A 25,897-nucleotide genomic window follows, 5' to 3' on the forward strand; every position below is an offset into this window, starting at 1 on the left:
CTAAGCCCTAAAGCCCTAAGCCCTAAGCCCTAAGCCCTAAGCCCTAAGCCCTAAAGCCCTAAGCCCTTCTTTCAGCGTGGAAAAGGCCCTTCCGTGTTCGGCGGTCCATTGCCATGGGGACGTCTTCTTTGTTAGGTGAAACAACGGTTTCGCGATCCGACCATAGTTCCCGATGAAACGCCGGTAAAAGTTGCAGAAACCTAAGAATGACTGTACCCCCTTTACCGTTGATGGAGGCTTCCAGCCGTGAATAACCTGGACCTTGTCTGGGTCCACTGCGATTCCGTCGGCGCCCACGATGAATCCTAAGAACTTCGTCCTCTGTGTGTGGAACTCACACTTACCGAGGCTCGCCTGCAGCCCGGCACTCTTCAGTCTTTGAAGGACGTCTGTCACATGCCGAACATGGTCCTCATATGTTTCACTGTAAATCAGAATGTCGTCGACAAAGGCCGTGGCATAGACGTCGAGGGCATCCCCAAGAACGGAGTTCATGAACCTCTGAAAAGTCGCCGGTCCGTTCGTGAGGCCGAAAGGCATCACTCGATACTTATACGACCCATACCTAGAACGGAAGGTAGTAAGATCCTCGGAATCCGGGTCCATCCTGATTCGGTGGAATCCTTGTCGAATGTCAACCTTCGTGAAGTATCGAGCCTTTCGTACACGCTGCATTAGCTCATCGATCAGCGGTAATGGATAGACATCCCTTTTCGTGACCTGATTTAGTTTACGGAAATCCACACAGAAACGTAATCCACCTCCTGGTTTCTTAGCGAGGAGGATTGGGGAGGCAAACGGAGCGCTGCTAGGCACGATGAACCCTTTCTCTAAGTTCTCTGTGATATATGTCTTTGCGGCCTCGAGTTGCTCCACGGACATCTTGTACAGCGGGCAATATCCCGGTGTGGCCTGGTCCACTAACTCGATCTTGTGGTCAGTCCCAGGTCGGTACGGCGGTAGTGTATCCGATTCCTTCTTCGAGAAGACATCCGCGAACTGGTGATACTCCTTCGGGATCGTTTCTCGGATTGTCCGCAGCTCCGTCTCTTTTTCGGAGAGTTCATCGATGGCATGCTGGATCTCGCAGAGGGAGGTAATAAAGGTCTCCGTACCGGGTTTACGGGCACATCTTTCGAAACCGACCCGTCCGATCGCTGCAATTTCGAAGTTTTGGAGAACTTTCTCTGGCTGTACCTTCCGATAGGGAGTCGGCGTTACACTCTGATTCGACAGCGCCCGGTGCATTTTCTTCAGGGTATCCTCTCCATGGGAATGGTTATATGACCGTGGGATCCGTTTCTGGGGTTTAGATTCCTTTTCCGAGAGGAGACCCTTCTCAAACTTCCGGTCACGTCGTTCGCAGTCTCTCTGGTGCTCTAGATCCTCCTCCACGCATGGCCTTCTGAGGATTTGCATGGGGATTGGCCGTGTCAATTGGCACGCCACCTCTTCCTTTATGGCTTGAATCTTCTGCTCTGTGGTCCGCGGAGCTGGCCATAGTAGTCGAGAGTTCCGACTGTCCAGCAGCACGTCCTGTTCTGCTAGCCATAGCCTGCCGATGATCATGTTGTGGTGGCCGATGTCAGCTATCATCATAGTTGCCAATGGCTGGCGATGGTTATCCACGATCAGGGGTACTCTGGCGACATGGGTGATAGGCGCCGACTGTCGCCCATCGTACGCTCTGATCGAATGTGCACCCATATCCTGCACTCTCGCAGTGCGTAGACCGTACCTGCCTAACTTCTCCACCACCCGGGTGTGAATCATAATGTACATATCTGCTCCAGAATCTACTAACGCGTTGACTTGAAAAAATAACGAATTGATTGGAATTTGTGCCTTGGTCAGGAAGCTCTTAGATGAGAGCAGCTTCGTGATGTCAATTCCGCTAGTAGATTGCCGTGAGACGCCTAGGCGGGAGACTTGCCCTAGGCGTACTCTTTTCCCTGCTCGTCATCCGATCCTTCGAGTTCCACAATGCGGGGATCCGGGGTCACCACTGTTTCCTTGGGTTTAGTGGAGGCTGTCGCAACAGCCGCGGGGGTAGTAGTAGTCTTCTTTGGGCACTGGAGGCTGATGTGTCCGGGTTCTTTGCAATAGAAACACTTTCCTTCACTGACCAGTTTGTTCCGTTCCGCATCAGTCATTCTAGCCGGCGTAAATCCCTCTCGTTTGACTCGAGCGGTGGTCGGCTGGCTGGTGCCCGATGTGTTAGGGGCGGTGTGTGCGGTCGTGGTTCTTGCGCTTCCTCCTACTGTGCCACCCCGGTGATTCCTGCGGTCGGTGGATCGATGCTGTTGGAGCATGATCTCGTGGGAGATGCTCTGGCACTGTTCAGTGAAATTGTCGAACGTGACATGGGACTGGTTAACGGCCAGCATCATCTGGGTTTGAAGTAAGTTCGGCAGTTTCAAGTAGAGGTCGCGTTTCAAGTTCTCTCGGACCACGCATGCTTCCTCAGCGAGCTGGAGGAACTCAGCTAAGAAATCCGTGAAACCATCACGGGGCTTCATCGTTAGCTGATGGTAGACGGAGTATGCTTCCGCCTTCCGATTCGGGTTAGCGAACACACTTCGCAGGTGACTAAGGATATCTTCCGCATCCTCGTATGGCCTGGTGGAGGCTTCATCCATGCGGGGGGCAATATGGAGCTGGGCTTTGCCCTCGCAGCGACTCTGTACATAGAGCTTACGATGTACTGGTTCAGGATAATGGTCCGCATTTGCGAGTAGCTTCTGGCGGATCGTTGTGGCCCAAGCTTCGTATCGGACTTCCTTCCCATCGCTAAACATTGGTGCGTCAGGCATACGAGCAGATTTCCTCGGGACCGCAGCTTCCATACTCGGTGTGCTCCGGTTCTGTAGATCGAAAAACTTCATAGCCATCTCGTTCTGTTTCGCCACGGCTGCTTTCTCTGCTACTAGAGCGGCTTCGAGGGTGGTTTGAGCTCTGTTCTGCTGCTCGATTGCTCCCTGGTATTGGACTAGGGCCTCATCGTTGTCGTTCTGGAGCTCGATATTCCGTGCCTCGAGTTCGTGAAACTTCTGTTCGAGGGCTTGGTACAGCGTCGAGAGCTTAGGATACCGATCTTTCTCTTCGGTGTTTTCGAGTCGCCTCGCGACCGACGACGAGTCGAGTCGGAAGGAGATCAGGCGAGATGCGTGTCTCGGTGTGGTATCGTCATTGCCAGCGGCAGTGCTGGGCGCGGGATCTGAGTTCGGAGAAGCCATCCTAGCTTCTCGGCACGGTCGGCAACCGTGGTTCGGGATCGGGATCGGGATCGGGATCTGGAGCGAGTCGGGATTCGGTGGGGTGGACCGGTGCCAAGATACGCGTTACAGGAACGCGCGTCTGTGCGGCCGGCGGTCCAGAAATGAAAGTAAAAAGAGACTAGTTATTATGTGACAGTAGGCTATTCTTGCAAAAGAGTCCAATTCGACAAGATAACTAGTCTAAGGAAAGGAAGAAGAGAGAAAGAAAAGAAAGAAAACGAAAGAGGCGCGCAACAAAACAAGTCCCTCGTCTCTCCTCCTCCTGTCACATGACCTGAATCGACTCACCGCCTGGACAGGCCTGGCAGAACCCACCTGCAGTGTCACATATATAGCCTCCATTATCTTCCAAGGGATGATCTAGTCGATAAACGTACTGCTCTGGTTATTTTTATCGCCTTTCTGCTCGTCAGTGTCATACCAGAATTAATTGATGTCATCGCCGGGGGTCCCTATGACACAAATCCCGATCGGGAATTCCTATTAACTTGGTTCTGCATTCCTCACATAACGTTCATAAACCCCGTGGTGACATTTTCACTCATTGCATCATTTATCATTCAAATTCGTCGCGGATTACGAGAGGAATCGCTTTGTTTGAGTGTTCGCACACTTGCCACTCAAGCTGTTGTCTTCGCTGTTCTCGGTGCATCATGGTTCTTTCGGGTCCTGTGGCCATCGAGCCGCATCCCCGCATTCTTCGATCTTCCTCTTGTGGAATGATATCGACAGATCGGATGGCCAGCTGTGGATTATCTCGCATTTTCCATTGGCCAGGCGATTCTTTGCTATATTACTTGGAGACGTACTAATGGCAGAACTCATTCTCTATCAGGGGAAAGGGAGCCCCTGTTGGATGATACTTAAGGTTCAACTATGCTATTTTGCGATCGCTGGATTTTTGCTTTCGTTTCTGATCGGAAAAAGATTCATTGTAATATTTATTCACATATGTATTTCCAGAGATCTATCACAACAATAACAGCAGTTTAGTCTGCGAGGACTAGCTCTATCTCGCTGGAAGAGGGAACAAAGATTAGAGGTCTGCCACCATTATTATCATCTGTAAAGCCCGATCTTGTACTTTGACCATATTCCCTGAAAGTCACGACAGTATCAGCATGGGTCCCATCTTTAGTGCCCCAATCCCACCACTCAATCGTTGCGCCCTTAAATGCAAATCGGAAGATCGCCCCAGTTCTGAGATGATCTGGGAACTCCCAGAGCTCATCATCCAAGGTGAATGACCCTTCCCAGCTTTCACTCGGATGGAGACATACAAAGTCTTCACTTTGAGCAACGTGAATCTTGGAAGGTTGATCATTCACAAAACCGGGACAATAATCACCATATCTGCAGGGAATCCACTGTCCGCTGCCACCCTGAACCCGTCGATCTAATTGATAATTTAATACGTCACGGAAGACATTGGTGAAGAAAGTAAGGGGACCGGCAGTTGTAGAGTTGGTAGTATCGACACCGTGATATGTCACTTTGTATCGAAATTTCATGCTTATATCGCCGTTTTCTCGCTTCAGTTCTCTGGAGCCATCCTCGGTTTCAAACGACACGCTAAGTATGGGCACGTTGTGTCTAATAGAACCCTTGCCTCTGATTAATGTCAGTATAAAAAAATATATATTCCGGACTGAGAAAGCAACGTACTCCGAAATTTGGGATTGGGATCGCATAATGGTATGCAGGTCCAGTGTATAGTAGCGTTGCTGGGAAAATGTAAGTGTTAAGATCGGAGCACGGAAGATATGTCCAGAGTCATGGGGGCTAAGTTACATCTGGGTGGACCTCGCCCTCCTAGTTGATCTCTAGTGTCCAGAGTGGCGCCGAAGAGTCTCCGTGCGTTCTGTATGAGACAGGTTGTTGGAATACGCTTATAGCTGTATTTATGGTATTGTCCTCTGTCCTGTCACGTGCTATGAGATCTAGGACAAAGGACAAGGGTCATGTGATAGAGGAGGTGATTGTTTGTTCGTGCCTGAGGCACGTACCTGAGGAGCATAAAGGCTCCTCTCAGATAGTTGCTTTCTTTCTTTCTCTTTCTCTCTTCACCTTTAGTTTTTTGAATCACAGACAGCACTCTTTTCATCAAAGATTTGGCTCATAACATAAAACTAAAGGTCATCACAACCCTCACTGAAGCAACGCTGTACAGACCATCATTGTGATTGGTCTCAGCTCATCTTCACCCCACGTTCCTTGGCACCATACAGCCAAGACTTCCGAACCCGAATCCGACGATTTCCCGAACCGAAGACCCACAGTGCCGACTGTGTTGACGAATCAGAATGGCTCCTCCTAAGGCTGATAAGCACAGCAGACAGCAGCGAGTGAGCAACCCCGATGACGAACCCCAGACACCCCCGAATCCTGACTCCGACCCTTCCCACGAAACCACTCCTGATCCTCTCGCCGACAATGATGACGATACTGGCGGAGGATTTGAACCCCAGATCACGTTCAAGGGAACCAGATTGATCAACCTCCAACTGGACTCGCCGGCGGTTACCAAACAGCTCCTGAAGATTGATCTCAAGGACCGATATGACAAATTGACCGCGGTCTACAAGGAACTGGAGCAGAAGTTCTACGAACTTGAAAGACTCAACTCTGAACTCCAGGACAAGCCCCGCAATCAGGAAGGAAAAATCATTCGTGAGCGAGACGAGGCGATGGCTCGCTACCAACGAGCAAGAGAAGAGAGAAACAACGCGCGAGCTGACCTGGAGAAAGCGGTCTCTCGAGCAGCCGCAGCTACGGAAGAGAAGGATGCCGCTATTACCAAGCTGCATGAGATGGCCATCAAGATTTGTGATCTGCAAACCCGCGCACCGATTGTGGAGGCGGTCAAGAAGACAACGCGTCTGCCAGACGCACCCATGTGTTACGAACCCCACTAGCGTGGACTTGCCAGAAGACAGGAAGTCCAATCAACTTGGATACGTCATGCGGGAAAGATAACGTGACTGGCGAGGCACGCTCCAACAGCAGCTGAGGCAATCATCAGTCACATGATGCATCATAGCCCTGGCTATGATACAACAGAGCTCAGGATATGATCGGATCATACCCTCAGATATGACCCGATCAGAGCTCAGGATATGAAGAACTTGATATATAAGGACGCTCATTCACCGACATGTATTTAGTTCTTCGCGATCAATCATACATTGTTACTTGGTTACTAGCTATTGGACTTTGCACTCTACGGTTCACCCTTAAGACAACCCAACCTACAAGTAGGGGAGCTCATCTTGTGGTAACACTTGGTGACTGACTTACTTAGCGCGCACTACTGGCACATCCTGCAAGATACTCAACAGGACCCGAGTCCGTGTAAGGCTTAGCACAGCAACGGTACGGTTGCGAGATACTCTTGGGATTCGAAGTGGAACTAGGCGAGTACAACCCGGAAGCAGCTCTACTCACAGTGACCAGCAGGCACCGCGTAACACCATGCTTAGCGACGGAGTTGACATCCGTTACGAATCCTGGATGACGGGCATCAAGAGGAAGCTCACAGGGAATGCAGACCATTTCCCCGACGCGAACGCCCGTATCCAGTACGTGCAGAGCCGTGCCGAGGGACAAGCGTTTCGTCACATGGCTCCCCGTCTGAACGAGGAATCGCCCGACCCGTATAAAGACTACGGAGATATCCTCGCGCATATGAAGACCGTGTTTTCAAACCCAAACCATGCGGCAGAAGCACGTGCCAAGTATCAGCGGCTCACAATGAAGCCTCGTGACCAGTTTACTGGCTTCCTTGCGGATTTTATGGAGCTAGCAAACGAGGCAAATATCCATGTCGATAACCGCAAGGTTGACCTGTACGAAAAGCTACCTCCGTTGTTGCAAAGCCAGATGCTGGGGGACTCCTGCGAGGATGGAGTCAGTTTCGAGACGTTCAAAGATAGGTGTATCCGACGCTCTCATGCGATCGCCCTCGTCCAACAGAGCAAGATCACCACCGCGACTGGCCGAGGACGATCGAATCCAGTCTCCTCTTCAACTGGGGTGGGATCATCGTCATCGAACACGAAGGTTAAGACAGAAAACCCCACATCGTCGACCTATGTCCCCATGTCTGCCACGGAACGTGCGACCCTCATGAAAGAAGGGAGATGCTTTGGCTGCAAAGAGCATGGTCATATGACGCGCGACTGTCCCAAAAACACGTCGAAGCCCACTGCCGCTCCTACTGTCGCTACAACCCAGCCCGTCGTCAATTTGACAGCTCTCGAGGATCCCGCGGTTGACAACTCGGGAAAAGCTCGTGCCTAGGCGAAGTCTCCCTCCTAGGCGGAATGAAGGTATCACTTTTTGCTTTGAATCTGCAGAAATTACTTGGAAGTCCCCACGATAGTTTAGTTTTTAAAACAGAGCTTATGTTGAATGGACGTTCCTTTTCGATCTCAGCACTTGGTGATACTGGAGCAGACGGATCAATTTTTATCAACTCAGCACTAGTGGAGTTGCTTGGACAGCATGGTCTTAGAACCCAGCGACTGGACAGAGAATGCTCCGTAAATGGGTTTGATGGAAAGCCTTCTCGGCCCATCACCCATGCAGTGATCCTTTCCATGGGAATCGATGGACATATCCAACAGCAAATTCCAATGCTGGTGGCGGACCTTGGGAAGCACGATATGATCATTGGAAGGCTATGGTTCTCAGAGAATGACGTTTTGCTTGACTGTCGTCGTCGCCGAATGATTTGGCCCCACGAAGTGTCCCTGTTTGAAGAAGTGGCTAGTAAAATAGCACTTCCAACACCCATCACGATCCTGAAGAATCCTCGAAACCTCACTCACCAGAAGGATGCGGATCGTCGTGACAAAATCCTGGAGCAGAGCATTGATCCCTACCTAGATCGGAACGGGGGACGCTTCCCATCCCCACGGCATCATCAGAAGGGACAATGGCGGGCAAAGGATATTGAGAAAATGCAACGAAACCTCGACGGAACAAAATCTCCAGAATTATCCGGCACACTTGACATAAGTATGATTAGTGCCAGCGGATACTAGAGACTCGAAACGAGGTCTCTGTCAGATTCAAAAACGGAAGTCTTTGCAACGTCTCTTAGTGAGATCGATAGCATCCTTGAAGTGAAGAGCAGCAGCGTATCTGATGACCCGGAGATGGATGAAATCCTTCGAGTGCTACCGGCTGAATACCATGATTTGGCCGACGTCTTCCTGAAGAGAAAATCAGATGAACTTCCGCCGCACAGAAAGGGAGTCGATCATGACATCGTTTTGGAGGCAGAAGCTCAGCCTGGTTACTGCCCTCTCTACAAACTGTCTACGCAGGAGCTCCAGGAAGCTAAGAAGTATATTCTAGCGAACCTCGATAAAGGGTTTATCGTTCCCAGCTCAGCACCATATGCCTCGCCGATCCTGATGGCTAGGAAGCCAGGAGGTGGACTACGTTTCTGCGTTGACTATCGGAGACTGAACGCGCTTACCAAGAAGGATTGCTATCCATTACCTCTGATTGATGAGGTTCTGCAGCGAACTAGCAAGGCTAAATTCTTCACAAAGGTGGACATGCAACAAGGGTTCCACCGTATCCGCATGACGCCTGATGCTGAAGATCTGACGACATTTCGGACTCGATATGGATCCTTCAAGTACAAAGTTCTGCCTTTCGGTTTAACCAATGGACCCGCTACGTTCCAGCGTTTTATGAACGACGTTCTGAGGGAATGCATGGATGAATACGCGATCGCCTTTGTGGACGATGTTTTGATCTACAGCGAGAACGAAGAGGACCATCGTCGGCATGTCAGGGAGGTTCTCCGTCGACTCCGGGCAGCTGGATTGCAAGTGGGTATCAAGAAGTGCGAATTTTCAGTCCAACAGACGAAGTTCATAGGCTTCATCGTCAGCACGGATGGAATTTCCGTGGACCCCGAGAAGATCCGCATTATTGAAGAATGGACGTCTCCTGATACAGTAAGAGGCATCCAGTCATTTCTTGGCTTTTGCAATTTTTACCGGCGGTTTATACGGAACTACAGCAAGATATCCAAACCACTACACCGTCTAACCCGGAAAGACACCCCGTGGGACTGGGATGACAATTGTGAAGGAGCGTTCCAGGAACTGAAGAACGCGCTCCTCTCGGCGCCAATTCTACGACATTACGATCATCAGCGCCTTACCCGAGTAGAAACTGACGCATCTGACGGAGTGCTGGGTGCAGTCCTAACGCAGTATTACGAAGAGGACGATTTCTGGCACCCTGTCGCCTTTTATTCGAAAGTCATGCAGCAAGCGGAGTTGCACTACGAAATCCGAGACAAAGAACTCCTAGCAATAGTCCGTGCTTTGCAAGAATGGAGACCAGAGTTGCTTAGCTTAACGCAGACAGAGTGTTTTGGCGTAGTGACGGATCATCAATCTCTGGAGTATTTCATGAAGAACCGACAGCTGAATCAACGACAAATGCGATGGAGCGAGTTTCTCTCTCAGTTTCACTTCATGATCAAATATCGCCCGGGAAAGAAGAACATTATTGCAGACGTCTTATCGCGAAAAGACGCTCCATGTCTGGATGATAGTCGACAAGCTGTTTTACTCCCAGAGTCCTGTTTCGAAGACCCAGGGAGAGATCCCGATGCTGATCCCGTTCAGATATCCCCTCTCTCTAACGAAATAGCAGGTAACGGACCTGACGGATCCAGCATTGTTGAACGAGTCAAGCATGCCAATCGCAATGACCAAAGCCTCAACGAATTCCGCGAAATGGCCGGTGCAGGAAGCCCAAGCTGGTCCATAGACGACGATGGTTTATTACTCTACAATGGTAAACTAGAAGTGTCTGACCAAGATGATCTCCGTGCTCGACTCCTCGACGAGATGCATCGCCAGCCACTGGTAGCTCACCCGGGCATCGAGAAGCTGAAGAAATTAGTTTCTGCACGGTATCATTGGCATGGATGGGCCAGTGACATAAAGCGATACGTTGACAACTGCCTGATATGCAAGAGAACCAAGGCGTGGAGAGACAAGACCCCAGGTTTACTCCATCCGATAGAGAACCCGAATCGTCCATGGGAGCATCTCACTATGGATTTCCGATCATTCCCGAAGGATAAGAATGGTTTTGACGCTGTATTCGTGATCGTCTATCGACTCTCTAAGAGACCCGTCTCGATACCTTGTCACAAAGAGACGACTGCGAAGAAGATGGCCCGTTTGTTCATCAACAATGTCATCAGGATCACCGGGATTCCGGTATCGATCATATCAGATCGAGGAGGACAGTTTATCTCGGAGTTCTGGACTGAATTCTGCCGAATTCTTGGAATTGAGAGAAGACTATCATCAGCACATCACCCAGAGACTGATGGACAAAGCGAAATCGCCAATCAATATATGGCACAGCGGCTCTGCCCCTACATTGAGCATAACCAGGACGATTGGTCCGATTACCTTCCAATGGTTGACTTTGCAGCATCGATTCTGCCCCAAGAAACAACTCGAAAGTCCCCATTTTTCGTCGAGCGAGGATACGAACCTGTGATGTCATTCGACTGGCGAGATCGGAGCACCCTGACTGAGAATGAGCAAGAAGCATCTGACATGCTAGCACGTCTACATGAGATCTGGAACGAGACGAAGGAACAAGCTACGCATTCCCAGGGACGGCAGGCTCAACAAGCAAATAGGCATCGCCGTGAAGTTGATTTCGACGTCGGTGATCTGGTTTTTGTAACGACGAAGGACTGGCTGAAGGACAGGCCTAGCAGGAAGCTTTCCGACGTCGCCAGTGGACCGTACAAAATCATCAAGAAGGAAGGGTTCTCGTTCAAATTGGACCTTCCTCCGTCGATTAAGGTGCATCCAGTCTTTCATGCTAGCAAGCTACGGAAGGCATCGACGACTGAACCACTGCGAGGGCAGCATTCGGACCATCCCCCACCTATTCAGGTAGGAGAAACCGATGAATGGGAGGTCGAGAAGATTCTCGATGCCAAACTTCGTTACCGAAAATTGGTTTACCGAGTCCAATGGCTCGGGCATGACGTTGACCTGACATGGTATCCCGCTGGGAACTTCAAAAATTCAGCCGATAAGATCGAGGAATTCCATGACAATTACCCGTCAAAGCCGGGACCACCCTTACGGCTGCAAGCATGGAAGGACGCTGCTATGGCAGACCAACTACTGGAGGATCACCCTGACGATGATAAAGTGTGACTATGACGGCATTCAGAGGACTGAATGCAGTTTTGCAAGGGGGATGTCACGTGCTATGAGATCTAGGACAAAGTGTCGGAACAACAGCAGCAGTGGAGATCGGAGAACGGAGATACCATATCCCACTTAGATTAGTCATTGTTATGCCCATACAAATTGCCAGCCAGGGGCTTCATAGAAATTCAGACCTGTTGATATCCGATTGGTACGCGCTATGATTTACTAAGCAGTTTCCGACTGTTATGAGCCCGGTTCGCAATTAAGAGGGTTAAATTCGTCAATTGAAGACATACGCAGGTTTACCGCGATAGCCAAACAGGACAGACGTCGACCCCGATCAGCTCCCCATCGAACGAAATTGCAAGAGAACGTGACAAATATGGACTCAACCGTTGTCTCCGCCATGAAGGGCGAAAAACTGAAGGAACCAAGTCAATGGAGGAATTGGTTCGCACGAATCAAGATCTATGCACGACAGAAGAGGGTATGGGAACTGATCGACCCTCACACCGCAGAAGAAGATCTGGAAAAGCCAATTCGCAAACCTCGAAGACCGCAATACCCGGAGGGTGGCAACGAACTTGCGAAGAGAGAGTGGAGAGATCGTATGGATATCTACAAGCTGGACCTTGCCGAATGGGAACAGCAAAACAAGAGCCTAGATGCCATCAATGAATGGATCATCTCAAATCTGGATCCAGTCCATCACACCTCGATGCTTAACTACGAAACCCCATACGGACGGCTTGTATATCTTCAAACCCGATTTGGCCGATCATCTGCGGCAGAAGAAGATATCCGTGCACAGTGGAAGCGAGTGTCAGCCTCACCACCAAAGAGGGGTTCTGATATCGATCAGTGGATCAATGAATGGGATGCACTAAGAGAGCAAGGTGTAAGCCTAGACCTGCCAGAAATGAAGAGTGCCAATAAGGACTTCCTCCGCGCTGTTAAAGATCTACTCCCTGTTTGGTGGCAGCTGAAATTTGAGGCGATCGTGCTGAACCAGGAAGAATGGGATACTCGCGATTTGATTGAAAACTTCAGAGGAAGTTATCGTGAGCTGCACCCACAGAGCGCGAGCACTGTCAGCACTATTTCCAAAGCATCGTTTTCGACACTGCAAGGTTTCGATGAAGCTAGACCAGAGCCACCGCAGGGAAAGCCGCAAGGCCAGCAAGCGCAGGAATCGCCACGTGAACGAACTTTACCACCGATCCCGAAGCGATATTGCCCCTGTGGTAACCGTCACCATAAGCCGTGGAAGTGCTGGGCGGTCAACCGGGATGCATTCCCTGACAAAGAAGTTTTTGAGAAGACCGCGAGGCGAGTGGAAGATCGTCTTTCGAAAGACCCGGCGTGGAAAGCCTGGATAGAGAAATCTGTCAGGGATCACAACGAGAAGAATGGAGTGAGGCCTGCCACGAATACGGCCAATAGCACACAACTGTATGGCTCCTTCCTCACCACAGGTTTTCCCGAACAGGTGTTCCAAAGCGTAAAGAACACGGGAGGCGCCGATGATGACATTCGACAACGTTGGTTCCTCGACAGTTGCTCGTCAGTACATGTATGCAACGACAAAGACCTCTTCATAACCTTTAAACCGATGAAATCAGGCCTGAAGACAGGTGATTCGATCACTGCGGTAGAAGGTATTGGAAACGTTGTCATGACTGGAGCGGGCCCTGACGGATCAACTCGACGAATTAAACTGAGCAATGTGTTATATTCGCCTCATTTCCATGCCAATTTGATGTCTTATGGAGCCCTGAAAAAGAAGGGTGTTCGCTGGGACGAGGATAACGAGTGCATCAGGGACTCGAGTGGCGAATCAGTCATTAGTGTACGCCTCATGGAGTCGTTAGGAATATGGGCATTTAATCAACCGAGAGAGCCTCGTTCCTCACCAGAAACCCTTGCCCACGCACATGCAGTACGAAGATCGGTGAAACCTCTCGTCTCGGAAGCCTCAGCAGATCGTTGGCATCGTCGATTAGCCCACGTATCCACGCGTGTGATGAAGAAAACTGCCGAAATGGTAGATGGTGTTAAAATCAACGAAGATCTGCCAGAAACACCATCCGAAGAAGGAGAGCTTTGTCAGGTGTGCAATCTCTCAAACGCACCGAGACAGATATCACGACGACCAATTGGCCAGACCTTTGGAAGATATGGCCGAATTCACTTCGATCTGGTCCAATTTTCACCCGCATACAACCGACATCGGTGGATGACACATTTTTACGTTGAAGGCATCAGATTTCACTGGCTATACACACACGAATTGAAGTCGCAGTGCAGAGATGGAATCAGGAAATTCATCGCTCTGATCAAAAACTGGTGGAACATACCAATCAAATCGTTTCATTATGACAATGAAACAGCTGCAGGCGCAGAGATTGAAGGCTTCTTGAACAATATGGGCATTGTGGTATCACATGGCATCCCCTACCATCCCGAGCAAAACGGACCTGCTGAACGTTCGGGAGGAGTGATTTTGACCATGACGAGACACCTTCAAATCGAGAGCAAGCTACCGAGTCAACTGTGGCCCGAGATGGTTAGCGCTGCTGTGTGGATCCTGAACCGTATCCCTACCCATCTAAAGGAGGAGAATCGTTGGATCGTGCCTTGGGATGAAGCACGAAGGGATTTTGGCGGCGAACGGATGAAGAAGGCTAATTTAGCCAACCTGCGCGTATATGGCTCGTTATCGTACTGCCGTATTCGCAATATCCCACGCACCAAGAAGACCTCTCCCCGTGCAGAGATTGGGTTCCTCGTTGGCTATGTCGCATCGAACGTGTGGAAGATCTGGTTTCCTGCCAGGAATACGATAGAATTCGTGAGAGATGCACGTTTCGATGAATCGAGGAAGTGGAAGTCTGATATGCGGTACTGGGAAGATATCGAAAGTGTACCTGAACCTGAAGCAACCATTTTGACTGAGGAGGAGCAACTTGAAGTCCTCCGTGAAGACATTGGAATACCGGAAGGATCAGTCAACCGGAACACGCAGGAAGATCGCCAACAAGAACTCCACGAGAGTAATCATGAAGGCACAGAGAATGAACACCAGGAAGAACTTGATCATGAGGACCGTACACCTGAGGGGGGTGTATGCACCGATCACCCCGGAACCTGAGGAAGATCCCCCTAACAGCACACTCCCTGGTTCGTTTCCTCCAGAAGTGATACCGGAACTACCACCAAGTCCACCAGAGGAGAATACCGCTGAATTTGGCCCTGCCGCTGCTCAGGGGGTGGACCAGTGTGAAGAACAGAACGAGGAGGAAGACCAGCCGCCAGAACCAAATCCTCCGCTTGAAAGCCTAGAAAATCAACCTGATCCAGACGCGCTCTCCGAGAGCGAACAGCAGTTACATGCTGAGCTCCACACTCAAAGGAGAGACGGGATTGTCACGGCGAACATCATGAATGGACGCAGAGAAAGAAGACCGAGGGTAGATCCGGATTACCAAACATACGCAACGATCTTGCCAGAGACTGAAGAAGATCCACCGGAGCTACTGCGTACGTTTGCCGCCGCGCTGTACACAGAGAAGCCGTTGCAACGCCACCGAGACGACCTACCCCCTGCGCCTGATGGATGGAAGAACATGTTGAAGCACCCAATGGCTGAAGGTTTTCTGGCTGCCTGCGCGAAGGAGATACGATCCTTGCAGCAAAAGTCATCATTCACCGTCATTAAACGACCAAAAGACGTGTCGAAACAGATCCTGCCACTCCGATGGGTATTCGCATACAAGTTCGACCAAGACGGTTATCTGCTGAAGCTAAAAGCACGCATCTGTGTAAGAGGAGACCTTGAGACAATATCGCCTGAGGAAAAAAGAGCGGCGACACTAGCAGCGCGCACAGCACGGGTAATGTTTGCCCTGGTCGCAGCGTTTAATCTCGATCTACGTCAGCGAGATGCAGTCACCGCATTCCTAAACAGCATACTGCCCACAGAAACCTACACGAAGATGCCTGAAGGATTTGAACAGCTAGGGATGTGTTGGAAGCTTAATCGTGCGCTTTATGGTCTGCGCATCTCACCGAAGCTTTGGCAACAGGAAGCATCAAGGGTTCTCTTGAAACTTGGACTCACACAGGTCCCTGAAGACCCCTGCGTCTTCGTAACACAAGGCATAATCGTGTTCTTCTACGTTGATGACATGCTTATTGCGAACCACCCGTCAGAACGAGACAGAGCTCGCCAACTTGAGAAGGATCTGGAGGCACACTGGGAGCTTACGGATCATGGAGAAGCAGAATGGTTTTTTGAATATTCGAATTGTACGCGATCGGAAGCAACAGAAACTTTGGCTTTGCCAAGACGCATATATCAGCAGTATGGCTGCTAGATATCATTTGACCGATCGACCACCTGTCTACACCCCTCTCCCGGTGGAAGAAATGAAGGCATTCGAAGGAACAGCAACACCGGCTGAGATCAAGTTATACCAAGGAAAGGTTGGTTCATTGCAGTATCCAACATCGATCACTAGACCGGATGCATCAAAAGCAGCCGCGAAGCTCTCACAGTTCCTTCAAAACCCCGGACCACAGCACCAACGAGCTGTTGATAGAGTGATCTGCTACTTATATACCACACGATATTTGGCACTGCAATATGGAAATAAAGGAGACATGGAGTCAGTTGAACTGGCAAGTGATGCATCCTTCGCTGATAATCACGATCGTCGAAGCTCTGCAGGATATGTCTGCCAAGTTTATGGAGGCCCCGTCGATTGGAAGGCCTCGAAACAGCCCACTGTCACCACATCTACCACTGAAGCTGAACTCCTGGGGTTGTCAGATGCTGCGCGCTCGTTACAGTGGTGGACGCGATTCCTCGAACGAATCTCGTTCAAACCGGACCATACAATCACCCTGCGATGTGATAACAAACAGACTGTCATATTGTTAACCTCCGAACATGCTAAAATTGATACGAAGCTTCGTCACGTCGATATCCATGGACATTGGCTGAGGCAAGAGGTCAGAGAAGGCAGAATCAACATCAAATGGGTTCCAACGGCCAAGATGGCAGCAGATGGTCTCACGAAGCTCCTACCACGTCTGAAACACGACGAGTTTGTTCGGTTAATGCGCATGGAGGACATACACGACCTGATTGAGGTGTAGGCGAGAGGAAAGAGAGACCTGCTGCGGGAAATCAGCGCTCAGCTCGATTGAATATAACATTGGCGAAGATATTCAACACTCGCTAACCGCTGAGGGGGTGTGTCGGAACAACAGCAGCAGTGGAGATCGGAGAACGGAGATACCATATCCCACTTAGATTAGTCATTGTTATGCCCATACAAATTGCCAGCCAGGGGCTTCATAGAAATTCAGACCTGTTGATATCCGATTGGTACGCGCTATGATTTACTAAGCAGTTTCCGACTCAAAGGACAAGGGTCATGTGATAGAGGAGGTGATTGTTTGTTCGTGCCTGAGGCACGTACCTGAGGAGCATAAAGGTTCCTCTCAGATAGTTGCTTTCTTTCTTTCTCTTTCTCTCTTCACCTTTAGTTTTCTGAATCACAGCACTCTTTTCATCAAAGATTTGGCTCATAACAGCATTCTCCACACCCCAGGCTGCCTCGCCCTTGGAAGATATACATACCAATCGGCACCGCCGTTGTCATCTTCACAGAAAACCTCGCCAGTGCATGGAGTCGTCGTGTCTGTTGCACAGAACGTTTTCACAAACCAGCTCAAGGCCAATGTCGCGCAATATGCTCCGGATGTTGATGCCAGTGTGATTATTGCGGCTGGAGCAACTGAATTTAAGAGCCGAGCTCATGACGAGAAGACAGGCGCCAGATAGCCATACTGAAAAGAACACACTCCTACACCTCTCCGATAGGTACCACTTCTGGAGCGCAGGCTCCAACGTCTTCCTGAACTCCGATGCTATGCTAGATGGTGTCTGCCGAGTCGACCCGTGTGCAGCATGCAGCCGGGCTTCGAGTATTCCCTTGGCAATATACATATTATAGATCATCACAGCTAAGTGTATCTACTTATCCTTGACCATCCAGGACACAGCCCCGGCCCAGAATATAACAAACATCGCAGTCAAGATTCCCGCGCCAACCTTGTCACCTGTAGTGATAGGCCCAGGGGTGTCCTCGGTATCGCTTTCCCCATGGGGGCGACTTTGGGAATTCCCGCCATTATGAGTATTGAAAGGAGCCCGAGCCTTGAATGGGACCATTACAGCGTTAAGAACACCCAAAACAGACATCTCCTGCTCTAAGCCGGAGGTGCCGTCCCATTCCGTCCTCTTTGTCCATCGAATTCCACAATGCTTCCCATCCCTTCCACCGGAGCATTGTTGACCGGCAGCGACAGCAGAAGTCTTGAATCTGGCCATCATGTCCGCTGTGGTGTTCGTCGGTACTATAAGCGACATGAATCCAAGCCAGGAAGTGAAATAGGACTTGAAGGTTTTCTGGTTGCGATCACACTTTTTGATTGGCTCACAGGTGATGTCGGATATCACTTGGTTCGAAGCAGAGTCAGGGAAGAACTGATCAGAAGTCTTGATCAATCCTGACATGCCTTCAAGCCATTTGGTTTCTTCACCATTCGTCTATACAACTCGTTAGTTTCGGCTGGTCCCGCATCTTTCGGGAGAGGAAGGGTAGACATGCGTAATTGTGCATATAGCCCGCACCGCAGATATACGTAGCGTAGTTGTAAGTCCATTGAAAATCACCATGATCCTTACAATTCGCATCGACATTAGTGGTATCGGCGATAACCCAGGTTTTCCTCAATAGCGGCGTAGTCGCACTCCAATCCCAAATCTTCTCAGCCCACTCGGCATAGGTCGCGTTCTTTGTATATAGCGCCAGACGCGCTGACAATTGGAATAAGCCCCCATTCGATATGGCATTCTTCAATTTGAATCCATTCTGGTAGGGCCAGATCTGCCATCGCAAACCCCCACCGCAACTTGTCATGTCCCAGCGAGGAATCTGACTATTGAAGACACCCTCCGCTAGAGAAACCCACGAGGGTTCGTTGTCTCTTTCTGGGAAATTCAGTTCTGCCGCGGTTATTGCCGCTAATCCCCAGAACACTTGATCGTCGTTGCCGAGATACTGCGAGTAGTTGCTTGGGAAAAAGTCGTTTTCACCCTTTTGCCAATACATGCCTTCTTGGATGGCGTCGTTAAACTGGTCGTCGCCAGTTAGATACCAGTACTGGATAAGGGTCATAAACATTGAACCACCCTCCCACCATGTACCGTCCAATTTTCCCGGAATATCTTTCGAGTCGCGGTCATTGTAGAACTGCATCATGTTGGATGCGACGGTCTTGGCGGCATCTCGGAGGGAGGCTGTCGGAGAGGTAGATGTAAGTCAGTTGGGGTGCCGAGGCAGCGTCTGAAATGGACTCACTTATATCATCGGGATTAACGTCAATTGCGAGCGCATTTGGCACGAGGAGACAGGTAAAGAGGATGGTCAACAACCCAGGAAGAATCACAGGCCTCATCCGACACACCCACAGGTGGGATCGACATCGGGGAATATGCATAACACTGGGAAATGGAGAGGAGACAGTGAGTGCATTGAGGTCAGGAGAGCAAAATGAATGTGAGCTCCCCAGAAGGACAAAGAGATAATATAATGGAACCCATCGTATTGTATCCTCATTATGAAACAAGTCGACTTGGCAGAGAGGCGACTCTCTATCCCAAGATCCTGGCACCAGAAATTGTCTGCCTTCGGTTTGGATGCCCACAGTATTGCTTTGCACCGCCCAGTCTCAAGAGCTTGGCGTCGAGTGCCTCTTGGCTTTCCAAAGTCGAGCATGCCGAGTTTGGTAATGCCAAGTCTGAATGGCGCTCCTTACCCCGCAGCCTGTTTCCGGCCTTCCGGCCCTCCGGTGTAGGCAATATCATATAGTATCATATATCAGAAGGGGAAGAATACATAAGACTGGAAAATGGCTACAGGTAGCCTCGAAACCTGAACTTCAATCTTTCGTTCTATGTATAATGTCGACGACTTCAGGGATCCTACATCAATCAGCAAGAGTTGCAGCACCAAACATTGGTTAGCTTCTGTGGCGACCGGTGTCTGGGCAACAGTCGTTCTATCTACAGTGATCAGGAAGGTAATATTCCCTTTGCAAAATCTGATATCAGGTAGTACTATTCAACGCATACATTTGGAATCACCACGAAGACTCTTGTCTGTTCTAAGGTGGTAAGGAGCTCTAAAATTGTTGTTTCCATGACAGGGGCCAAAATGCCAAGTATCTTCCGCCGAGCGGAGTGTCACACGGGTCCAGGTTTGCTTGGCGCTACCGTGGAAAGTCAAGACTCAAGGGGACTAGGTTATTATTAGGAATGCCAAGAGTCGAACTAAGTGAACCTTGCAGTTCCCAATCAGTTCTCTTCAACAACCTGCTTCGTGGTGGCCTGGTCTTTCAATGACCCCGAGTGCTAAGGAGATCATCATCATGGACATGATCTGGTATGTCAGCATCACCTCATATTCTAGTATTTGCTTTTCATAAGAATCGATTTGGATTTGAAACAGTGCTTCGACGACTCCCACTCGTCACTTCCAGTGGGCATTTACAAACTCTATCACAGCTGCATTGATCTCCTTCGGATTAGAAGCGCTCAGGAAATGTGCACCACCATCGACTATCATAAGTTGTGCATCTGGTGATCCAGTAAACATCTGGATCTCTTCGGCGGCATTGGCTACAGAAAACACGGCGTCATTCGTCCCCTATTGTGGTCAGTGGAGATTTCATTTAGTCCTCTGAGGAGCCCTTACCTGTATCCATTTGATAGGACAGGTGACATCGGCCAATCGAAGCCGCAGTCCATCGCGTTCTGCTAAGTTGATTGCGGCCATGCGTAGTCGTTGTTTGCCTTCCTCTCCACGGTAATGTGACTTGATGGTGGTATGCCAAAACTGACGCACTTCCGATGGGCAATCATTGAGACCGATGCTGATCACGGCGTCGCAATATCCATCATCAGGTTCGAAGTTTGGGGTTGGTCGGCTGCTAGCCCACTGGGCCAAAAATGCCTTCACAATGCTCGGCCCATCCCAGCACTGCATTTGGCGACTACGCTCTGATTCGGAGTCCATGGATGTCCCCAAGGGAATTATTCCAACGACCTGACCACAATTAGTTTGTATAGTTGTAGGCGGATTTAAATTGGGACCTTCTCCGGTCGCGTCAGGGCCATCTGTACCGTGACCCACCCCCCTGGCTAGTGCCCAGTATGAAAGCCTTTTCAATCCCAAGAGCATCCAACACCTGCAAATTCATTTCCGCGGTGTCCCAATACGTCCATTGATTGCGAGCGGTGCGCGTTTGGCCGTGACCCAACGGCTCGACAGCCAAGAGGTTCATAGAGGCCGTGATATGGGGGTCATCGAATTGGGCCCGGTAAAGCTCTGAGGACATCGTGAAGGCGTTGACCATCAACAATGTTGGCTTTGTGCTATCGTATGGTTTGGGCATTTGGTACGCTGCGGAAATGCCTCCCAGATGAGGCACATAGATGGTTTTCGTGTTGGACATTGTGCAGGCAAAGGGCATTGCAATGATTGGAAAATACAATTTAAAGGGGAAACCTGTGAGTATTTAACTCCATCGACCCCTCATGTTGATGGAGCCCGCCAGCCCCGAGCGGGTCTTAGTGGGGGAAAGGCCGAAGATACAACACACACAATCGGTGGGGCTTCGAATCAATGTGGATATTTCGGATATTATCGTGGAAACCCCATTTTACCCCAAGGGCCTGGAAATTGACGGTGAAGATGAGGCTTTACGTAGTCATATATATGTCGTATTTCTTAGAGTGCAAAGATCACAGACCCTCGGCGAGCTCCACCACCGGGCCAGTAAAACGGCTCTTCCCCCCCAAAAGATAATAATAAATTCCTCCGACAAGCATCCATCCCATTGTCACCACCACGCAATAATTCATGTTGTCAGCTGTGACCGGCTGTAGTGTTGGAAAGGTGCTGAACACCATGGCTACGGTGAGCCAAAGGATGGCAACGACATTCACGATGGGTCCCCATCGTGAACCCAGGCTGAATGTGCCCAACCCAAAACCACGGACAATCGGGGCTGAGCGTCTTCGGCCATATAACAACATGAACACAATCGGAGAAAGGTATGAGGCATACATTCCCAAAATTGCCATGGACAACACGGCGTTAAAGGCCGTTGAACTGCCGAGATAAATCAACCCCAGGAGCATCTGTAGGAAGCCAACCACAGCGACCATGCGCACAGGGACTTTCAGCGTGGGGCTCACTTCTGAGAAGAATCCAGATGCTGGCAGACCCCTATCGCGTGCGAATGCCCAGGCCGTACGGCTGGTTGATGTCACGCATGCGGCATTTGCAGCCGCGGCAATGGCGGTAATGCACAACGATAGCACGGAGGCACCACCTGGAGAGCCTGTGACGTTCAAGAAGAGCTGCATGAACAGAAATCCGGTCTTGGACTGAAGCAAGGGCTCTAACTCGCCTAGCGAGAACAGCAGAATAATCGCATAGATCATGCCAATTGCTCCATTGATAGTGACACTGCCTATCATAGCCATTGGTACATTGCGGGACGGCTTTGGCATTTCCTCGCTAAGGTGACACGCTGCGTCATATCTGCAAAGGGGGAAGCATCAGCCTTCTTGTCGCCACAAATTATATGGAATACTCCTACCCCAGGAACGGATAAACAGTGCTCAGCAATCCAATCAACCAGGAAACTCCGTCATTTTCCCATCCACTAGTGTTGGAGACTTCAGTGAAGACATAACTTGCGGTGTGCTTTTCGGACATTGCTCCTAGCACCGCGATGATGACAACAAACCCAACAACGTGCAATACACCTGTTGACAGTAAGCACTTGGTTATGCAAGGCATGGGGGCCAAGCTCTCTTGCTTGTTCACTTACCGGCCGTTGTATTCGTGTGAGGTAAGATCTTTGAGCCCCATATGTTGATTGCAGTCGAATACAACAATATGAGCCAGTAGAAAAGCATTCCATGCCACCGAGCTGGGACGTATGACTCCGGATTGTTCAAGGTGATAAGCGCCTGTAACTGCAAGCCAGCTGCGAAGGCCGCGGAGGCAGAAAAGACCAGTTGCCCGCCAATCGAGATCCAACCAGTGAACCAAGATGCAGTACCTCGGTATGAGGCTGGCGTGAGACAATGGACCCAGTGGTATTGCCCTGAAGAATACCGCGTGAAATGTCAGCGTTGGGCATCGGGACGGGCAGGTGGAGGGGGCTATGGATCATACCGCCAGCAGTGGGATATATCGAGGCAATTTCACCTAATGAAAATACAACGAACATCGTGCCTACAAATGCCAGAATGCTTGATAAACCACATGGTCAGACCTTGATAACCTAGGAGAGAACCTGTTGGTGACGGAACTTACTAGTTGTAAAACAGGCACGGTGCTCCCCCACTGGTAAGGGCTGTGGCAACGACCGAGGACAAGGCCTCCCAGGTTGCCATTAATGAAATTTGGAGACAAACAACTGACCATAGTGAGAACTCGCGGCGGAGCTCTTGCACATGGCCAAGAGTTGCGAGTTGATCCTCATCGCTGAGATGTTTCTCTGGAATGGGGGCTTGAATGTCATTGCTGGGCATAGGATTCATGATCCACACTTATTGATGCTTGGTAGGTAATAATGGGGATATTGTGGAATTACCCAAGGGCTTGGTATACGGGAAGGGAATCTTGGGGCATCCGAGGCCTATATAGCCAAGGAGACTAGGGGGAGAGTAGACGACGATCAAGTCAATACAAAGTTGACAATGATCCGTCTAGGATAGTAAGGAAATACTCAGTTCGACTCGTATTCACTTATCATCCCAGGAAAAGATAACTCAATCTCCTCTTGATTACTCCATACTAGTAAACTCTTTCCCCGCAATATCACAACGGAACCTGTTCCGGATCCCCACAATTGTCCGGAACTTTCCGACTATTCCGAGTTTCCGAGCAACTTTCCGAGCATCTACAAATGTACTGCGTAGTTATAAGTTACCTTTCCCCATTCCCTTTCGTTTTCCCTCTCGGACAGAAATTAGATCAAACTACTTCGTGCAATGTCCCATCCACTTTCAATCCTCTCCATCGAGGAGACCAACCTGGCGCGCGACGTGGTTAAGGCAGCTCACCCCAATGTTGTGATCGATTTTCGAGAGATCTTCTTAGAAGAACCACCCAAAGCTCAACTCCTGGAGTTTCTAGCAATCGAACATGCAGGTCGTTTGAGCCCAACTACCCCTCGGCCCCCACGTCTAGCTCTGTGCCAGTACGATGTGATTGGATCCGACCGCATTCCACAGTTCCACGAATCCGTGATCGATGTGGTTTCGCGATCGCGTGTGAAGCACACGGTGGTGGGGAAAGAACACCATGCCAGTCTGACTCTGTGAGAAAGGATTGTTGTATCCATTTCTTGGCAAGGTTTCCTGACTGTTTCTAGGAGCGAATTCGATGTCCTCGTCGATCAATGTCTGAAATCGCCTCTGTTCCAGAAAGCGATCTCCGACTTCGATCTGCCCGAAGGTTTTGAGGTCGTCATTGAGCCATGGCCTTATGGGGGGTTGGATCACACCGATGAAAACAGACGCTTTTTCCAGGCCCTTTGCTTTGCTCAGGATAAGCGATCGGGAAACGAAGACTCGAACTTTTACTCTTACCCGTTGCCAATTATCCCCGTGATGGATGCCCATACCCAGCAGATCATCCGGGTGGATCGACCTGCTACTGGCGGCAAGGGCGATGGTCTGTTGGAACAGACGTTCAAGCGCGATATTATTGGCCACTGCAAGGCCTCCGAGTACATCCCAGAGCTGTTACCTGAGGGTACTCGCAAGGATCTCAAACCACTGAACGTGGTCCAGCCTGAGGGTCCCTCCTTTCACGTAACCAACGAGTCTCTGGTTGAATGGCAGAAGTGGCGTTTCCGCGTCGCATTCAACCCGCGGGAGGGTGCAACCATTCACGACGTGTCGTATGATGGTCGCAGTGTGATGCATCGACTAGCAGTGAGCGAAATGGTAAATGATTCGTTTCTCTCGAGACAAAACTACGACTAACGTGTGTTCCTTCATCTAGACTGTCCCATACGCCGACCCTCGACCCCCCTTCCATCGGAAACAGGCCTTTGATTTCGGCGATGGAGGTGGTGGAAACATGGCCAACAACCTCTCTCTTGGTTGTGACTGTCTTGGCGTCATTAAATACTTTGACGCCGTCATTACCCAGGCAGATGGCACCGCCCAGAAGCTTCCGAATGCAATTTGTCTCCATGAGCAGGATAATGGAATTGCCTGGAAGCACTCTAACTGGCGCACTGGGCGTGCTGTGGTCACACGCCACCGGGAGCTTGTTGTCCAGTTCATTATCACATTGGCCAACTACGAATATATCTTTGCGTATAAGTTCGACCAATCTGCAGGAATCACGGTCGAAGCCCGCGCAACGGGCATTCTGAATGTGGTTAATATCGACGCTGGTAAGGTCAGTGATTATGGAAATGTGGTCAGCGGTGGTGTTCTCGCCCAGAACCACCAGCATATTTTCAATGTACGAATTGACCCAGCCATCGACGGACCCCACAACTCGGTGGTCGTGGAGGAATCACACCCAGTTGCAATGAATGCGGTCACGAACCCGAACGGCAATTTCTATGAAATCACCAAGCAGACCGTTGAGCGTTCGTCTTGGATTGACGCTGCTCCGCAGCTCAATCGGACCATCAAGATGATCAATCCCCACAAGAGGAATGCCATCAGTGGTAATCCCGTGGGTTATAAATTTATTCCCATGGCCACTCAATCTCTGCTGGCCGATCCAGCATCGGTTCAGGCTCGCCGGGCACAGTTTGCGCAACATCACGTTTGGGTGACGAAGTACCGCGACGGAGAGCTTTACGCTGGCGGACGTTATACTTTGCAGAGTCAGAACGAAGTGGGTGGTGTCTCGGATGCTGTTCGCCGAGGTGACTCTGTTGTCGATACTGATGTCGTGGTGTGGAACTCGTTTGGTATTACCCACAATCCCCGCGTTGAGGACTGGCCCGTAATGTAAGTGTGCCAGGTCTTGTGGTATTCTTTCTCATTTGCCCTGAGGCTAACCTCCTTCAATAGGCCTGTGGAAATCTTCCAGCTCATGATTCGGCCTGCGGATTTCTTCGAGGCGAATCCCTCCATTGATGTCCCTTCAAATAAGAACGTATCGTCACGACTGGCTGATTCGGATTGCTGTCGTAAATCTCACATTTGAGAGAACCCCAGATTTTAGATTTTAGAGGATCATTGTATCATAGCGAATTCATATCACTGGTTAT

At 50.1% G+C, this 25,897-nt stretch overlaps 10 protein-coding genes across 10 annotated transcripts; 5 read left to right on the forward strand and 5 right to left on the reverse strand.

Moving 5' to 3' along the window:
- Positions 1-1,934: 1,934 nt before the first annotated feature.
- On the reverse strand, positions 1,935-3,236 carry N7515_004269 (zinc finger CCHC domain-containing protein; the record flags this gene model as incomplete). The annotated part of the gene is made up of 1 exon (XM_056665013.1): positions 1,935-3,236. The coding sequence occupies one exon, from the start codon at positions 3,234-3,236 to the stop codon at positions 1,935-1,937; it is 1,302 nt and encodes a 433-aa protein (XP_056521963.1).
- A 1,031-nt stretch (positions 3,237-4,267) lies between these two features.
- N7515_004270 (uncharacterized protein) lies at positions 4,268-4,969 on the reverse strand (the record flags this gene model as incomplete). The annotated part of the gene is made up of 2 exons (XM_056665014.1): positions 4,268-4,889; positions 4,944-4,969. The coding sequence occupies 2 exons, from the start codon at positions 4,967-4,969 to the stop codon at positions 4,268-4,270; spliced, it is 648 nt and encodes a 215-aa protein (XP_056521964.1).
- Positions 4,970-5,581: 612 nt separating this feature from the next.
- N7515_004271 (uncharacterized protein) lies at positions 5,582-6,193 on the forward strand (the record flags this gene model as incomplete). The annotated part of the gene is made up of 1 exon (XM_056665015.1): positions 5,582-6,193. The coding sequence occupies one exon, from the start codon at positions 5,582-5,584 to the stop codon at positions 6,191-6,193; it is 612 nt and encodes a 203-aa protein (XP_056521965.1).
- A 556-nt stretch (positions 6,194-6,749) lies between these two features.
- Positions 6,750-7,577, forward strand: N7515_004272 (uncharacterized protein; the record flags this gene model as incomplete). The annotated part of the gene is made up of 1 exon (XM_056665016.1): positions 6,750-7,577. The coding sequence occupies one exon, from the start codon at positions 6,750-6,752 to the stop codon at positions 7,575-7,577; it is 828 nt and encodes a 275-aa protein (XP_056521966.1).
- Positions 7,578-7,876: 299 nt separating this feature from the next.
- Positions 7,877-11,503, forward strand: N7515_004273 (retrovirus polyprotein; the record flags this gene model as incomplete). Its single annotated transcript, XM_056665017.1, has 2 exons — positions 7,877-8,297; positions 8,349-11,503. 2 exons carry the CDS (start codon positions 7,877-7,879, stop codon positions 11,501-11,503), a joined length of 3,576 nt encoding a protein of 1,191 aa, XP_056521967.1.
- Positions 11,504-11,882: 379 nt separating this feature from the next.
- Positions 11,883-14,651, forward strand: N7515_004274 (uncharacterized protein; the record flags this gene model as incomplete). Its single annotated transcript, XM_056665018.1, has 2 exons — positions 11,883-12,975; positions 14,440-14,651. The coding sequence occupies 2 exons, from the start codon at positions 11,883-11,885 to the stop codon at positions 14,649-14,651; spliced, it is 1,305 nt and encodes a 434-aa protein (XP_056521968.1).
- Positions 14,652-17,543: 2,892 nt separating this feature from the next.
- Positions 17,544-19,030, reverse strand: N7515_004275 (glycoside hydrolase family 76 protein; the record flags this gene model as incomplete). Its single annotated transcript, XM_056665019.1, has 3 exons — positions 17,544-18,119; positions 18,181-18,872; positions 18,934-19,030. 3 exons carry the CDS (start codon positions 19,028-19,030, stop codon positions 17,544-17,546), a joined length of 1,365 nt encoding a protein of 454 aa, XP_056521969.1.
- Positions 19,031-20,103: 1,073 nt separating this feature from the next.
- N7515_004276 (alpha/beta fold hydrolase) lies at positions 20,104-21,088 on the reverse strand (the record flags this gene model as incomplete). Its single annotated transcript, XM_056665020.1, has 3 exons — positions 20,104-20,280; positions 20,329-20,726; positions 20,767-21,088. 3 exons carry the CDS (start codon positions 21,086-21,088, stop codon positions 20,104-20,106), a joined length of 897 nt encoding a protein of 298 aa, XP_056521970.1.
- A 289-nt stretch (positions 21,089-21,377) lies between these two features.
- On the reverse strand, positions 21,378-23,192 carry N7515_004277 (uncharacterized protein; the record flags this gene model as incomplete). The annotated part of the gene is made up of 5 exons (XM_056665021.1): positions 21,378-22,182; positions 22,241-22,409; positions 22,475-22,753; positions 22,825-22,901; positions 22,966-23,192. 5 exons carry the CDS (start codon positions 23,190-23,192, stop codon positions 21,378-21,380), a joined length of 1,557 nt encoding a protein of 518 aa, XP_056521971.1.
- Positions 23,193-23,645: 453 nt separating this feature from the next.
- Positions 23,646-25,833, forward strand: N7515_004278 (putative copper amine oxidase; the record flags this gene model as incomplete). Its single annotated transcript, XM_056665022.1, has 4 exons — positions 23,646-23,974; positions 24,029-24,605; positions 24,664-25,634; positions 25,698-25,833. The coding sequence occupies 4 exons, from the start codon at positions 23,646-23,648 to the stop codon at positions 25,831-25,833; spliced, it is 2,013 nt and encodes a 670-aa protein (XP_056521972.1).
- Between the last annotated feature and the right edge of the window lie 64 nt (positions 25,834-25,897).

Source organism: Penicillium bovifimosum (genome assembly GCF_028826915.1).
Source record: "Penicillium bovifimosum strain IBT 22155 chromosome Unknown utg000004l_segment0_segment0, whole genome shotgun sequence".
Classification (NCBI taxonomy): domain Eukaryota; kingdom Fungi; phylum Ascomycota; class Eurotiomycetes; order Eurotiales; family Aspergillaceae; genus Penicillium; species Penicillium bovifimosum.